We start from the raw sequence: 14,533 nt of genomic DNA, 5'->3' as shown, positions 1-14,533 counted from the left end.
TTATGTTTGCTTTTATTTCCAGTATTCTGGGAGGTGGATCATAGAGGATCCTGCTGTGATTTATGTCGGAGAGTGTTTTGCCTATGTTCTCCTCTAGGAGTTTTATAGTTTCTGGCCTTTCGTTTAGATCTTTGATCCATTTTGAGTTTATTTTTGTGTATGGTGTTAGAAAGTCTTCATAAAGTCTTTATTGAATTTGTTACCACACTGCTTCTTTTTTGTGTTTCGGTTTTTCTGGCTGAGGGTTGTGTGGGATCCTGGCTCCCTGACCAGTGACTGAACCCACACCCCATGCCCTGGAAGGTGGATCCTTAACCACTGGACCTCCAGGGGACTCCCATCATTTGTCTTGTTTCTTTAAATGTTTCTCCAAGAGGGAAACATGAGTAGAGTGTATTCCAAGCTCTTGCATATGTGAAAATACACTGCTGTTCTCTTTACTTGAGAAAAATATAAGGGGCTTCCAGGTGGCACTGCTGGTAAAGACTTGGCCTGCCAATGCAGGAGAAAGATGTAATAATTTGAAAAAAGAAAAAATCAGCCTTGGTCCCCAGTGTTCCCCTAGATGCTCTGCCTCTTTCACTGTTTGGTGGGAGAGGTCCAGGGTCCACCTGGTAATAATTCATTTCCAGACCAGACTGTCAGCCATTTCTTCCTGCCTGGAGATGGAGCTGCCCTTCATTCGGTTCATTTAAAAACTACCAATTTTGAAAACTCAGCAGTGGCCACAGGACTGGAAAAGGTCAGTTTTCATTCCAATCCCTAAGAAACGCAATGCCAAAGAAGGCTCAAACTATGCACAATTGCACTCATCTCACATGCTAGCAAAATAATGCTCAAAATTCTCCAAGCCAGGCTTCAGCAGTATGTGAACTGTGAACTACCAGATGTTCGAGGTGGTTTTAGAAACGGCAGAGAAACCAGAGATCAAATTGCTAGCATCTGATGGATCATGGAAAAAGCAAGAGAGTTCCAAAAAAACATCTATTTCTGCTTTACTGACTATGCCAAAGTCTTTGACTGTGTGGATCACAATAAACTGTGGAAAATTCTGAAAGAGATGGGAATACCAGACCACCTGACCTGCCTCTTAAGAAACCTGTATGCAGGTCAGGAAGCAACAGTTAGAACTGGATGTGGAACAACTGACTGGTTCCAAATAGGAAAAGGAGTACGTCAAGGCTGTATATTGTCACCCTGCTTATTTAACTTATATGCAGAGTACGTCATGAGAAACCCTGGGCTGGCTGAAGCACAAGCCGGAATCAAGATTGCCGGGAGAAATATCAGTAACCTCCGATATGCAGATGACACCACCCTTATGCCAGAAAGTGAAGAAGAACTAAAAAGCCTCTTGATGAAAGTGAAAGAGGAGACTGAAAAAAATTGGCTTAAAGCTCAACATTCAGAAAACAAAGATCATAGCATCTGGTCCCATCACTTCATGGCAAATAGATGAAGAAACAGTGGAAACAGTGGCAGATTTTATTTTGGGGGCTCCAAAATCATTGCAGATGGTGACTGTAGCCATGAAGTAAGGAGATGCTTACTCCTTAGAAAAAAAGTTATGACCAACCTAGATAGTATATTTAAGAGCAGAGATATTACTTTGCCAACAAAGGTCCGTCTAGTTAAAGCTAATGTTTTTCCAGTAGTTGTGTATGAATGTGAGAGTTGGACTGTAAAGAAAGCTGAGCGCAGAATTGATGCATTTGAACTGTGGTGTTGGAAAAGATTCCTGAGAGTCCATTGGACTGCAAGAGGTCCAACCAGTCCATCCTTAAAGGAAATCAGTCCTGAATGTTCATTGGAAGGACTGATGCTGAAGCTGAAACTCCAATCCTTTGGCCACCTGATGCGAAGAGCTGACTCATTTGAAAAGACCCTGCTGGGGGAAAGATTGAGGGCAGGAAGAGAAGGGGATGACAGAGGATGAGATGGTTGGATGGTATCACTGACTCAATGGACATGAGTTTGAGTAAACTCTAGGAGTTGGTGGTGGACAGGGCCGCCTGACGTGCTGCAGTCCGTGGGGTCACAGTCGGACATGACTGAGCGACTGAACTGAACTGACTGAATGTATGTTTATAGTGGGCTCTAAAAATCCAGTGCTCTTGAATTCATGAGGCTCTCTCAGTCCAAACACACGCACCTTGGTGCACTCAGCTCAGAGTGGTTCGTGTTCAGTCCTGTCTTTACTGTTCTATCCTGGCTCTTACTTCTTCCTTGTTAGCAATGGAGTGATCACGTTTGGTGTCTGCAAAACACATGGTCTGTTTATTAGATTTTCTCTCATCATATTTGGGGATTTATGCTTTACCTCTGTTGGGCTTCCCTTGTGGCTCAGCTGGTAAAGAATCTGCCTACAATGTGGGAGACCTGGGTTTGATCCCTGGGTTGGAAAGATCCCCTGAAGAAGGGAAAGACTACCCACTCCAGTATTCTGGCCTGGGGGATTCCTTGGACTGTATAATCTATGGAGTCGCAAAAGGACACCACTGAGCAACGTTCACTACACCGCGTTGGAGTAAGAAGTGGCACCTCCCTCCAGTATTCCTGCCTGCAGAATCCCATGGACAGAGGAACCTGGTGCGCTACAGTCCATGGGGTCACAAAGAGTCAGACATGACTGAGCCCCTGAGCAAGCATGCACACTTTCCCTCTGTGGATTGGAGGAACTAGCAGTGTTTGTGCTGAAAACCACAGGGTTGATTTTCCGTGGTGTTAATTTTGCTGTTTCCCGCCTCTGTTGTACATTTTCAGCTCAGCTGCCTGGTGGTAAATTTCCTTGGACACGTGCTTCCTTCTCCGTGTAGCACTGAAGTTGGCCTGGGGGAAGGCCTGGGTAAGAGCCAGCGCAGTCCCTTTTGCATTGATTATGCACACATCCCTGATAGCTGACTACCATGGCAGCTCCCAGGATTTCAGCTCTCAGGGCCAGAAAGCAGATGTCACAGCTGCTCTCAAGGCCTAATCAGAGGGCCAGGCAGGGAATATATCCAGATGGCTGGCTTCCAGTCCCAGTCCTGGTACTCTGGGCTGTGTGACCTGGACATGGTTGCTTAACTTCTCTGTGCCTGGGCTTCCTCACCTATTTACAGAAACTTTTTTGCTGAGTGGATGTGAAATCAAGTACCTTGGCAGGTGTAGAGCGTTCAGATCACCGCCTGGCCTAGAACAGGTGCTCAGACAGTGTCATCTGACCCCACAGCCATGGTCAGGGGCTCCGAATGACCGCTGCCCAGATGTCACCGTCTTCCCCAGAGTCCGCCCTTGCTGACTTTCTGTTCCAGGCTCCCTGGGACCACATCTGCTTGTATCCACAAGGAAAACCAGCTCTTGCCTGAGCTTTACTTTTGGGTGTTGCCTGGGGTCCTGGAGTCTCCGCTCCTCACATGTGGGTTGTCCAGTAGGAGACCGTCACTCTGAGTCTTTCAGGGCATCCCTCTTGAGGAAGGCAAACTCTGGCCTAGGGGCTGGTTGCTCGGCTGAGAAGTGTGGGGTGCACAGGGCGTGCTGTGAGTAGTTGGGTCCGGGTGAAAGGTTGATGAACGCAGCCCCTGACTCAGACACCTATGAGTGCTGCTCCCTGAAGAGATCTCCTAACAGACTCCACATATGCCCACACTCCGTTAACGCTCCTCTCAGGCACACTGGCTGGGCTGCAGGGGACTGGATGTTCCTCTCACACTGCTTCCTGCTGGCAGAGCAGCTGCTGTGGGGGGAGTGCCAGGATCTCCCACCAACCCCTGCCGAACATGAGCCTCAGCTGGTTCCACGGTAACATCCAGTTGCATTTTACAGACACACACGTCTCTTTACACCTAAGTTAAAAAATGCGTAAAAGTCAAAATAATATTAAAGTACTGTACCTCAAATAGGGGAGAGCTGCGACATCTAAATTCACCGATTTAGAGATACGATCACCTCTAAACCTCACTCAGCATTGTTCCTGTTCAGTTGCTCGGTCATGTCCCGCACTTCAGGACCCCATAGACTACAGCACAGCAGGCTTCTCTGTCCTTCACCATCTCCCAGAGCTTGCACAAACTCATATCCATTGAGTCAATGATGCCATCTAACCAAGTCATCCTTTGTGTCCCCTTTTCTTTCTGCTTTAATCTTGCCCAGCACCAGGGTCTTTTCTAATGAGTCAGCTCTTTGAATCAGGTGGCCAAAGGATTGGAGCTTCAGCTGCAGCATCAGTCCTTCCAGTGAATATTCAGGGTTCATTTCATTTAGGATCTTACCTAGATATTTTCTATATCTTTTCTGGAGCCAAGCAAAGCAGAAATGGGAAAACATCCTGCAACATGGGATATTTACGCTCACAGGTTTAATGAGTGAAAACAATTGTGGAAACTACGCCAGCACTAATGAGTGGCCCTTGCCGCCAGCTGTCAACCCCAACAAGGAAGAGAGGGCCTGGGAGTCTCCTGTGAGGACAACAAAGGCCAGGGGCCAGGTATAAAAGCCCTACATCCCCAAGCACCTCAAACACACAGCTCATACACCCACGCACACTCAAACCCTCCTCCAGCCCCACCGCCTCCACCATGGCAGCCTCCACCCTGTCCATCTGCTCCAGCGACCTGAGCTATGACTGTCCAGAGAGCTGCTGTGAGCCCCCATGCTGTGGCCCCAGCTGCTGCACCCCGGCCCCCCGGCTGACCCTCCTCTGTGCCCCAGTGAGCTGTGAGTCCAGCCCCTGCTGCCAGGCAGCCTGCAGCAGCTCCTGCCCAGCCGTGTGCTGCCAGCAGTCTAGCTGCCAGCCTTCCTGCTGCACCTCCTCCACCTGCCTGCAGGCCTGCTGTGAGCCTGTCTGCTGCAGGCCTGTCTGCTGTGAACCCGTCTGCTGCAGGCCCGTCTGCTGCAGGCCTGTCTGCTGCACACCTGTTTGCTGCAGGCCCGTGTGCTGTGAGGCCTCCCCATGCCTAGCCCCCTCGTCCTGCTGCAGACCCTCCTCCTCCGTGTCCCTCCTCTGCCGCCCCGTGTGCCGCCCCACCTGCTGCGTGCCCGACTCCTCCTGCCAGCCCAGTTGCTGCCGTCCAGCCTCCTCTGTGTCCCTGCTCTGCAGGCCCGTATGCTCCTGCCCTGCTTGCTGCATCCCAACCTCGGCCCCCGAGCCCTGCTGCTGACCTGGCATGTCACCCCAGAGCCAGCCGAGCTCAGGTTCCACCTGTGACTTGGTCCTCTGTCCTGACCTGGGCTGGGTGATTGCCCTCACCCAGGACAGGGTCCCCGATGTCTCCACTCCCCTGACCGACTGACCTCTCATTCCTGCCCCAGGAACCCCGACCTCACGGCTCCCTGGGGCTTCTGCCTCCCAGGAGTCATCTCCAGCTGTCTCTGGGTCAGCTGCCCCTGGGTCAGCTGCCCCCCTACCCGTCCAGATCCTCTATCTGGGTCACTTGGCCTCGACTTCCAACCTGTCAGTGCCCCTTCAGGCACCTGGATAAATAAACTCACATCATCACCTGATCTCCTCCCTTCGCATGGTTCCCTGGTGGGCTGGGTGCAGGGGTGCAAGGAAACACACACAATTGTGACCTGACACTAGTCTCCTCCAGCCGAGAGCATTTCTGTTGGTAAGCAAGTGTGTGAGTCACTCAGTCATGTCCGACTCTCTGAGACCCCATAGACTGTAGCCCACCAGGTTCCTCTGTCCATGGAATTCTCCAGGCAAGAATACTGGAGTGGGTTGCTATTCCCTCTCCAGGGAATCTTCCTGACTCAGGGTTGAACCAGGATCTCCTACATAGCAGGCAGGTTCTTTACCATCTGAGTCACCAGGGAATCCCCAGCAGTAAGTGACTGAGACCCCAAAGGGCATGGGCCTGACACCTCTGGGCAGGGTCACCAGGTGGGGCTCCTGCTTCTCCAGGAAGTCAGTGCCTGCTCAGGCCCTGGCCCGCGGCTGGTCCCCTGCAGACCTGTCATGGTCTAGGGGTTTCTCAGGCCCCCTGGACTGTTCCTGCCCACTTGAAACATAGGGACCAGCTGGCCCCTTGAGTCCGCTCCATGTGGGAGGCCTAAGGACCCCATGTGACACACCTGCATGTGGCTGGGGTCACCCCTTTTGGTCTGCCAGTGGGTCTGCACTTTTAGCAGAAATGTGGTGGTGGGGGTGCTGCTCCAACCGTGTGGAGTGAGAGGGCCTGGATGACCTCCCACCCGACTGATCCAGAGAGCTAACAAGGTCAGGACACTAGGAGGTTGAGATGCTGGACTTGAGGAGGACAACACAGGCCCACCTGGGAGGGGAAAGAAACAGAGTGAGTCTCACAGCTGCCCAGCCCACCCCCTCGAGAATGATTCCAGCACCCAGGCCAGAAACCCAGGTGGAGTGCCATGGATCCCTCAGTATTAGAGCTGGTCTGGGAATTGGGGGCAGTGGGGGGCAGCTAGTCTGCGGTCAGGATGCCAGAGAGAAGAGAGCTTTTCTGAGGAACTCCCCTGTCTATGGAGAGTCTTCCTTAAGTGTCTCCTGAGAAATGATAAGCAAACAGGTGTGAGGCTGAGCCTGGCAAAACACATAAAGTTAGCTGGACTGATTTGCAGAGATGAAAGAGAGCCTTGAAAGGACCTGCCCCCACCTGCCTGTGGGAAATATTCAGAAGTCTTAGGACATGGGTAGGCTCCTCCCAAGGATGTTGCCTCAACTCTGAGAGAAAATAGTAGGAATGGAAAGGAGAAATTAGCGCAGACCCCACAGATATAAAAGGGAAGGCAATAAGCAATTAAGGTGATATGGACTCATTCCTTGAAGACACCAATAACCAAAATTCACTAAAAAAAAAAAAAGCATTTCTCCTCAATTGCCCTGTATCAACTTAACATATCTTGTTTTTTAGGGCAGTTTTAGGTTCACAGCAAAACTAAGTGGGAAGTACAAGCTCCTATATATCCCCACCCTCACACAGGCACAGCCTACCCCACCATCAGTATCTTGTGATTTGATGCATTTGTTACAAATGGGCTACATTCGTCATAATGGATAAACCTACACTGACATGTTAATATCACCCCAAGTCCATAGTCTACATTAGAGGTCACTCTTGCTGTTGCTAAGTTCTATGTGTTTTGATAAATGGATTATAACACCTGTGGACCATTACGGAATAGTTTCCTTGTCCTAAAAGTCCTCTGTGCTCCATCTGTTCAGCTCTTCTTCCCTGCTAACCCCTGGCAACCACCCATCTTTTTCCCGACTCCATGGTTGTGTCTTTTCCAGAATGTCGTATCCCTGGAACCATCAGGAGTGGAAACTTTTCAGATGGGCTTCTTTCACTTAGTAATGTGCACTTACGTTTCCTTCATGTGCCTTCATGCCTTGATAGCCTTTTTCTACTTTTGTTATTGAGGTAAAATATTCATAACACAAAGTTGACAACCTTAACCACTTTGGTATTAAGTACATCTTGTGTAACCATCACCACTATCCGTACTCGGAACTCTTTATCTTGCAAAACACACTCTATACACATGAAACAAGAATCTCCATACTTCTTTCCTTTCTCACAGCCCCTGGAAAGCATCATTCTACTTTTTGTCTCTAAAGTACTTCGTGTAAGTGAAATCACAAAGTATTTGTCTTTTTGTGACTGGCTTATTTATCTTACTGTAATGTCCTCATGGTTCATCCATAATAGTGCCAGATTTACTTCCTGTTAAAGGGTGAATAATACTCCATCCTGTGGGTATACCTCATCTTGCTTATCCTTTCATCCCTCAGTGAACACCTGAATGGCTTCCACTTTTCGGCTATTGTGAGAAATGCGTCTGTGAATGTGGTTTTACAAATACTTCTGCAAGATTCTGCTTTCAATTCCTTTCAGCATAGACCCAGTAGAAATACTGGATCAGACAGTAATTCTACTTTTAATTTGTTGAGGAGCCATCATACTGATTTCCACATAGCTGTACCAGTTCATGTTCCCACCAACAGTGTACAAGTGTTCCAGTTTCTTCACAGTCTCACCAATATTATGCTGTTTCTATAAATAAATGGTCATTATACTAAGAGGTGCAAGGTGGTACCTCACTGTAGTTTTGATTTGCATTTCTCTAATGTTAGTTGTATTGAGTGTATTTTCATTGCTTATGGGCCATTTGTATACCTTCATTGGAAAAATGTCTATTCGTGGTCTTTGCTCATTTTTGAGTTAGGTTTTTTGTTGTTGTTTTTGAGTTTCGGGAGTTCTCTATACATTCTGGATATTAATCTCTTATCAGATATATGATTTTCAAATGTTTCCTCACATTTCTTTGGGTTAATTGTTCTCTGTTGATACTACATTTTCATGGAAAAATTTCAAAATTTTCGTGAAGTCCAGTTTTTATATTTTCTGATGCTGACTGTGTCATTGGTGTCATATGCAGGAAATGACTGCCAAATTCAAGGTTGTGAAGTTTTATCCTATTTTTCCTTCAAAGAGTTTTATAGTTACAGGTCTTACATTTGGATTGAGGATCCACTTTGTGATAATTTTGTGTATGATGTTAGGTATGGATCTAAATTCATTGTTATGCATGTGAATATCCAATTTTGCTAGAACCATTTGTTGAAAAGACTGTCTTTTCTCCAGTGAACGGACTTAATGCCCTTGTCAAAAATAGTTGACCTAATGTGTGAGGGTTTATTTTGGATCCTGTATTCTCTTCCATTGATCTCTATGTCTGACTTTGTGCCAGTACCACTCTATTTGATTATTGTCGCTTTGTAGTGAGCTTTGAAATCAGGAATTCCTCTGGCTTTGTTCTTTTTCAGGATTTATTTATTTATTTTTTTTGGTTATTCAAGGTTCCTTAAAATTCCATATGAATTTTAGAATGAGTTTTGTTATTTCTGTGGAAAATCATCAAGATGTTGACAGCAATTATATTAAATATATAGTTTGCTTTGGATAGTAATGACATCTTAACAATATTAAAGCTTCCAATCCATAATAATGGGGTGTCTCTCCATTTCCTTATGTTTTAATTCATTTCTTTCAACAATGATTCGTAGTTTTCACTGGATAAGTTTTTGACCTCCTTGATTAATTTCTAAGTATTTTACTTTTTTGATGATATTCTAAATGGAATCATTTTTGTAATTTCCTTTTAGGGTTATTTATTATTAATGTAAAGAAATGCAACTAATTTTTTTATATATTGACTTTGTATCCTGCTGTTTTGCTGAATTCACTTATTAGTTGTAATGGTTTTGTCTGTAGCTATGGAATTTTTAGGATTTTGTACATATGAGGATTATGTATATATAACATCTGTTAACAGAGATGATTTTACTTCTTCTTTTTCAACTTAAATGCCTTTTATTTTCCTTTTGTCCAGCTGTTCTCCTAGAACTTCCAGGACGGATGAATAGCAGTGGCAAAAGTGGGCAATCCTGCCTTGCTCCTAATCTTAAAAGAAAAGCTTTCAGTCTTTCAGTGTTGAGTGTGATGTTTGCTGTGGGTCTTTCAGATGCGTTTTTTTTTTATTATTATTATGTTGAAGCAGTTTCCTTCTGCTTTCAGTTTGTTGAGTGTTTTTATCATAAAAGGTGTTGGATTTTGTCAAGTGCTTGTTCTTCATCAGTTGAGATGATTATGTGTTGCCCCCTCCATTCCATTAATGTGGTGTGTTATAGTCATTGATTTTCACATCACTCCTTCCACCCTTGCCTTCTGGCAGGAGATTCCCCCTTGGTCGTGGTGTACAATTCTTTTAATTTGCTGCTGAATCCAGTTTGCTAGTATTTTGATGAGGATTTTTGTAAGAGACTGAATGCTTTTCCTCAGACCAGGAGCCAGACATAGGTGTCCTCTCTCTACATTCCTTCAACATCATACTTAAGATCACCTCTTGTGCAACAAAATAACAAATACAAGGGTGCATACCAAAGAAATAAAATCATCTCTACTCACAGGGGGTGTGATTGTCCACATTGAAACCCTTAATAATCTACAAAAAGACTCGTAGAAATACATGAGGGTTTAGCAAGTTGAAGGCAAGCCTGGAGTCATAAAAATTCATCATATTTCTTGGACTTCCCTGGGAGCTCAGTCAATAAGAATCCACCTGCCAATGCAGGGGACATGGATTCGACCCCCGACTGGGAAAGATTCCACAGCCTGCACACCACGGTTACTGAGGCCCACACACCTAGGGGGCCTCCCAGGCGGCTTAGTGGGAGAGAATCCACCTGCCAGTGCAGAAGACTCAGGAGATGCAGGTTCGATCCCTGAGTTGGGAAAATCCCCTGGAGGAGGAAATGGCAACCCACTCCAGGATTCTTGCCTGGAAAATCCCATGGACAGTGCAGCCTGGTGGGCCACAGTCCATGGGGGTCACAAAGAGTCAGACACGACTAGCAACTGAGCGTGCATGCATGTACACACTCTAGGACCTGCAAGCTACACCTACTGAGCCTCCCTGCTGCAACCACGGAAGCCTGTGCACCGTGAGCCCAGACTCCACAACAAGGGAAGCCACTGCAGTGAGAAAGCCCATGTACTGCAACCAAAAAAGCCCTCAGACAGGAAAGAAGACCCAGCACAACCAAAAATAATAATAATAATAAATAAACAAGGAATTTTAGAAACTACATATATTTCTATATAATAGCAATAAAAATTGAATAAAGGTTTTGTTTAAAAGTAAATTAGAATAATAAATGAAAACAGGTATAAGTTTTACAGAATATGTACATAATGACATCTATAAAAACACTGATGAAAGGAAAAGAAGACACAGATAAGTGTAGAACTAGACCATGTCTACATGTTTAAATATTATTATGATCTCAGTTGCCTCCAAACTGGGGCTTCCCTGGTAATTCAGCTGGTAAAGGATCTGCCTGAAATGCAGGATACCCTGGTTTGATTCCTGGGTTGGGAAGATCCCCTGGAGAAGGGATAGACTACCCACTCCAGTACTCTTGGGCTTCCCTGGTGGCTGAGATGTTAGAGAATCTGGCGGCAGTGCAGAAAACATGGGTTTGATCCCTGGCTTGGAAAAATCCCCTGGAGGAGGGCTTGGCAACCCACTCTAGGATTCTTGCCTGGAGAATCCCCATGACAGAGGAGCCTGGCAGGCTACAGTGCACGGGGTCACAAAGAGTTGGACACGACTAAGCGGCTAAACACAGCACATCATCTCCAAATTGATCTATAGATTCAAAGTAATTCCAATAACAAATAGGGTTTCTTTGTTGGTATCAAGAAGTTGACCCTAAAATTATTTGAAAGGCAAAGGAGCTCAAGGAGCCACAAAATTTGAATGGGGAAGAAAGTTGGAGGTTTTACCCTATCTGACTTCAGTGTTTACCATAAAGCTATAATAATCAAAACAATCCAATGCTAGCAAAGGTACAGGCCCAGATGAATGATACAGAAAAGAAAAACAGGCCCACACAAGTGAAATCAATTGATTTCTTATAAAAGTGCAAAGGCAGTTTGGAACAATGGATGTCTATATGCAAAACCAAAAAGTAAGCCTTGACCCGTACCTCAATTTTACTTAATGTAAAACTTTAATCAAAGTTTATCAGAGACCTAAATATAAAATGTGAAAGTTTTAAACTTTCAGAGGAAAATATCAGGGAAAATCTTTGTGACCTTGTGGTTAGGCAGAGTTCTTATATTCAATACCCAAAGCGCAATTGCTAAACGAAAATAAAGAATACCCTGGACTTTATCAGTATTAAACAGTTTTGTTCATATGGGGAGGGAGGTGGGAGGGGGTTCATGTTTGGGAACACATGTAAGAATTAAAGATTTTAAAATTAAAAAAAAATAAAATTTAAAAAAAAAAAGAATGAAAACACAAGCCATAGACTGGGAGAAAATATTTGCAAATCACACATCTGACCAAAGTACTTGTATCCAAAATATATAAAGAACACTCAAAATCCAACATCAAGAAAAACTAACAAAGAAAAGGGCCTAAAGATTTGAAGAAATACCAAAGAAGATGCAGGGATGGCAAATAAGCATATAAAATGAACCTCCACATCATTACTCATTCAGGTCAGTTCAGGTCATTCGCTCAGTCATGTCCAACTCTTTGCAAGCCCATGAATCGAAGAACGCCAGGCCTCCCTGTCCATCACCAACCCCCAGAGTTCACTCAGACTCATATCCATCGAGTCAGTGATGCCATCCAGCCATCTCATCCTCTGTCGTCCCCTTCTCCTCCTGCCCCCAATCCCTCCCAGCATTACAGTCTTCTCCAATGAGTCAACTCGTCACATGAGGTGGCCAAAGTACTGGAGTTTCAGCTTCAGAATCATTCCTTCCAAAGAAATCCCAGGGCTGACCTCCTTCAGAATGGACTGGTTGGATCTCTTTGCAGTCCAAGTGACTCTCAAGAGTCTTCTCCAACACCACAGTTCAAAAGCATCAATTCTTCGGCGCTCAGCTTTCTTCACAGTCCAACTCTCACATCCATACATGACCACTGGAAAAAGCATAGCCTTGACTAGACGGACCTTAATCGGCAAAGTAATGTCTCTGCTCTTGAATATGCTCTCTAGGTTGGTCATAACACTTCTTCCAAGGAGCAAGTGTCTTTTAATTTCATGGCTGCAGTCACTGTGTGCAGTGATTTTGGAGCCCAAATTACTCATTCAGTTCAGTTCAGTTCAGTTCAGTCGCTCACTTGTGTCCAACTCTTTTCGACCCCATGAATCTCAGCACGCCAGGCCTCCCTGTCCATCACCAACTCCCGGAGTTCACTCAGACTCACGTCCATCGAGTCAGTGATGGCATCCAGCCATCTCATCCTCTGCCGTCCCCTTCTCCTCCTGCCCACAATCCCTCCCAGCATCAGAGTCTTTTCCAGTGAGTCAACTCTTCGCATGAGGTGGCCAAAGAACTGAAGTTTCAGCTTAAGCATCATTCCTTCCAAAGAAATCCCAGGGCTGATCTCCTTCAGAATGGACTTGTTGGATCTCCTTGCAGTCCAAGGGATCCTCAGGAGTCTTCTCCAACACCACAGTTCAAAAGAATCAATTCTTCGGTACTCAGCCTTCTTCACAGTCCAACTCTCACATCCATACATGACCACAGGAAAAACCATAGCATTAGGGAAGTGCAAATTAAAACCGCAACAAAGTCCCCTTCATACCTATGAGAAAGGCTAGAATGAAGAACAATTAACATGCCAGTGTTGGCAAGGATGTGGAGAAACTGGAGCTTTGATACATAAAATAATATCATAAGTGACACAGCCACTGTGGATAAATTTGGCAAATAAGTACATTAGAGAACTTTGGGTCTTTGGGGAAATGCAAGTTTGAATTATGCTAAGGTACTGCTGCTGCTGCTGCTAAGTCACATTAGTCGCGTCCGACTCAGTGCGACCCCATAGATGGCAGCCCACCAGGCTCCTCTATCCCTGCGATTCTCCAGGCAAGAACACTGGAGTGGGTTGCCATTTCCTTCTCCAATGCATGAAAGTGAAAAGTGAAAGTAAAGTTGCTCAGTCGTGTCCGACTCTTAGCGACCGCATGGACTGCAGCCTACCAGGCTCCTCCGTCCATGGGATTTTCCAGGCAGAAGCACTGGAGTGGGTCCCCAGTGCCTTCTCCGATACTAAGGTACTACTACTTACTTAGTCACTAAGTGAAATGAAGAGTGAAAGTTGCTCAGTTGTGTCTGACTCTTAATTCTCCAGGCCAGAATACTGGAGTGGTAGCCTTTCCCTTCTCCAGGAGATCTTCCCAACCCAGGGATCGAACCCAGGTCTCCCACATTGCAGGCAGATTCTTTACCAGCTGAGCCACAAGGGAAGTCCATGAACACTGGAATGGGTAGCCTATCCCTTCTCCAGCAGATCTTCCAGACCCAGGAATTGAACCGGGGTCTCCTGCATTGCAAGTGGATTCCTTACCAACTGAGCTATGAGGGAAGCCCTGTTTAGTCACTAAGTTGAGTGTAACTCTTTGCGACCCCATGGACTGTAGCCTGCCAGGCTCCCCTGTCCATGGGATTTCCAGGGAAGAATACTGGAGTGGGTTGCTATTTCCCTCTTCAGAGGATTTTCCCACCCAGGAGATCGGACTCACAGCTCCTGCATTGGCAGGTGGACTCTTAACCACCGAGCCATCTGGGAAGCCCTCATGCCTATTAGAACGGCCAAAATTAAAACCCTCACAATATTGACTGTTGGCCAAGGATATGCAGCCACGAGAATGTTCACGCATTGCTGGTGGGAATGCAGAATGGCACAGCCACTTGGGGAAAGAGCTTAGCAGGTTCCTATCAAGCCAAACCTACAGTTCCCATCCAATCCAGCTATGCTGCACCTGGGTGTTTATCCTAGAGGAATGAAAACACGATCACACGGAAACCTGTACACAAAGAACGTAGACAGCAGGTTTGTTCATAATCACCAAAGACAGGAAGTCATGAAAGTGTCTCCCAGCTGTGCAGTGAACAAATGGGGGAGCCCCTCACCCCGGACACCGTGCAGCAGGAAAGGGGATGAGCCCGGATGCACACGGCACCACGGCCGCTGCATTTTCAGAGCGAAAGAAACCAGACCC

General features: G+C 46.1%; 2 protein-coding genes across 4 annotated transcripts in view; both read left to right on the top strand.

Moving 5' to 3' along the window:
• The window catches only part of TSPEAR (thrombospondin type laminin G domain and EAR repeats), a 170,857-nt gene that overhangs the window by 120,207 nt on the left and 36,117 nt on the right, over nt 1-14,533 (top strand). The window lies entirely within an intron of this gene.
• Nucleotides 4,557-5,138, top strand: LOC138427197 (keratin-associated protein 10-8-like). Its single transcript, XM_069566568.1, has one exon. It carries the CDS (start codon nt 4,557-4,559, stop codon nt 5,136-5,138), a length of 582 nt encoding a protein of 193 aa, XP_069422669.1.

The sequence above is a fragment of the Ovis canadensis genome, chromosome 1 (genome assembly GCF_042477335.2).
Source record: "Ovis canadensis isolate MfBH-ARS-UI-01 breed Bighorn chromosome 1, ARS-UI_OviCan_v2, whole genome shotgun sequence".
Lineage (NCBI taxonomy): Eukaryota > Metazoa > Chordata > Mammalia > Artiodactyla > Bovidae > Ovis > Ovis canadensis.
This window is presented reverse-complemented; position numbering and strand designations above follow the sequence as displayed.

Bases quoted from the DNA above. Each gene is read 5' to 3' on its own strand.
- LOC138427197 (XM_069566568.1), top strand. From the start codon at position 4,557: ATGGCAGCCTCCACCCTGTCCATCTGCTCCAGCGACCTGAGCTATGAC.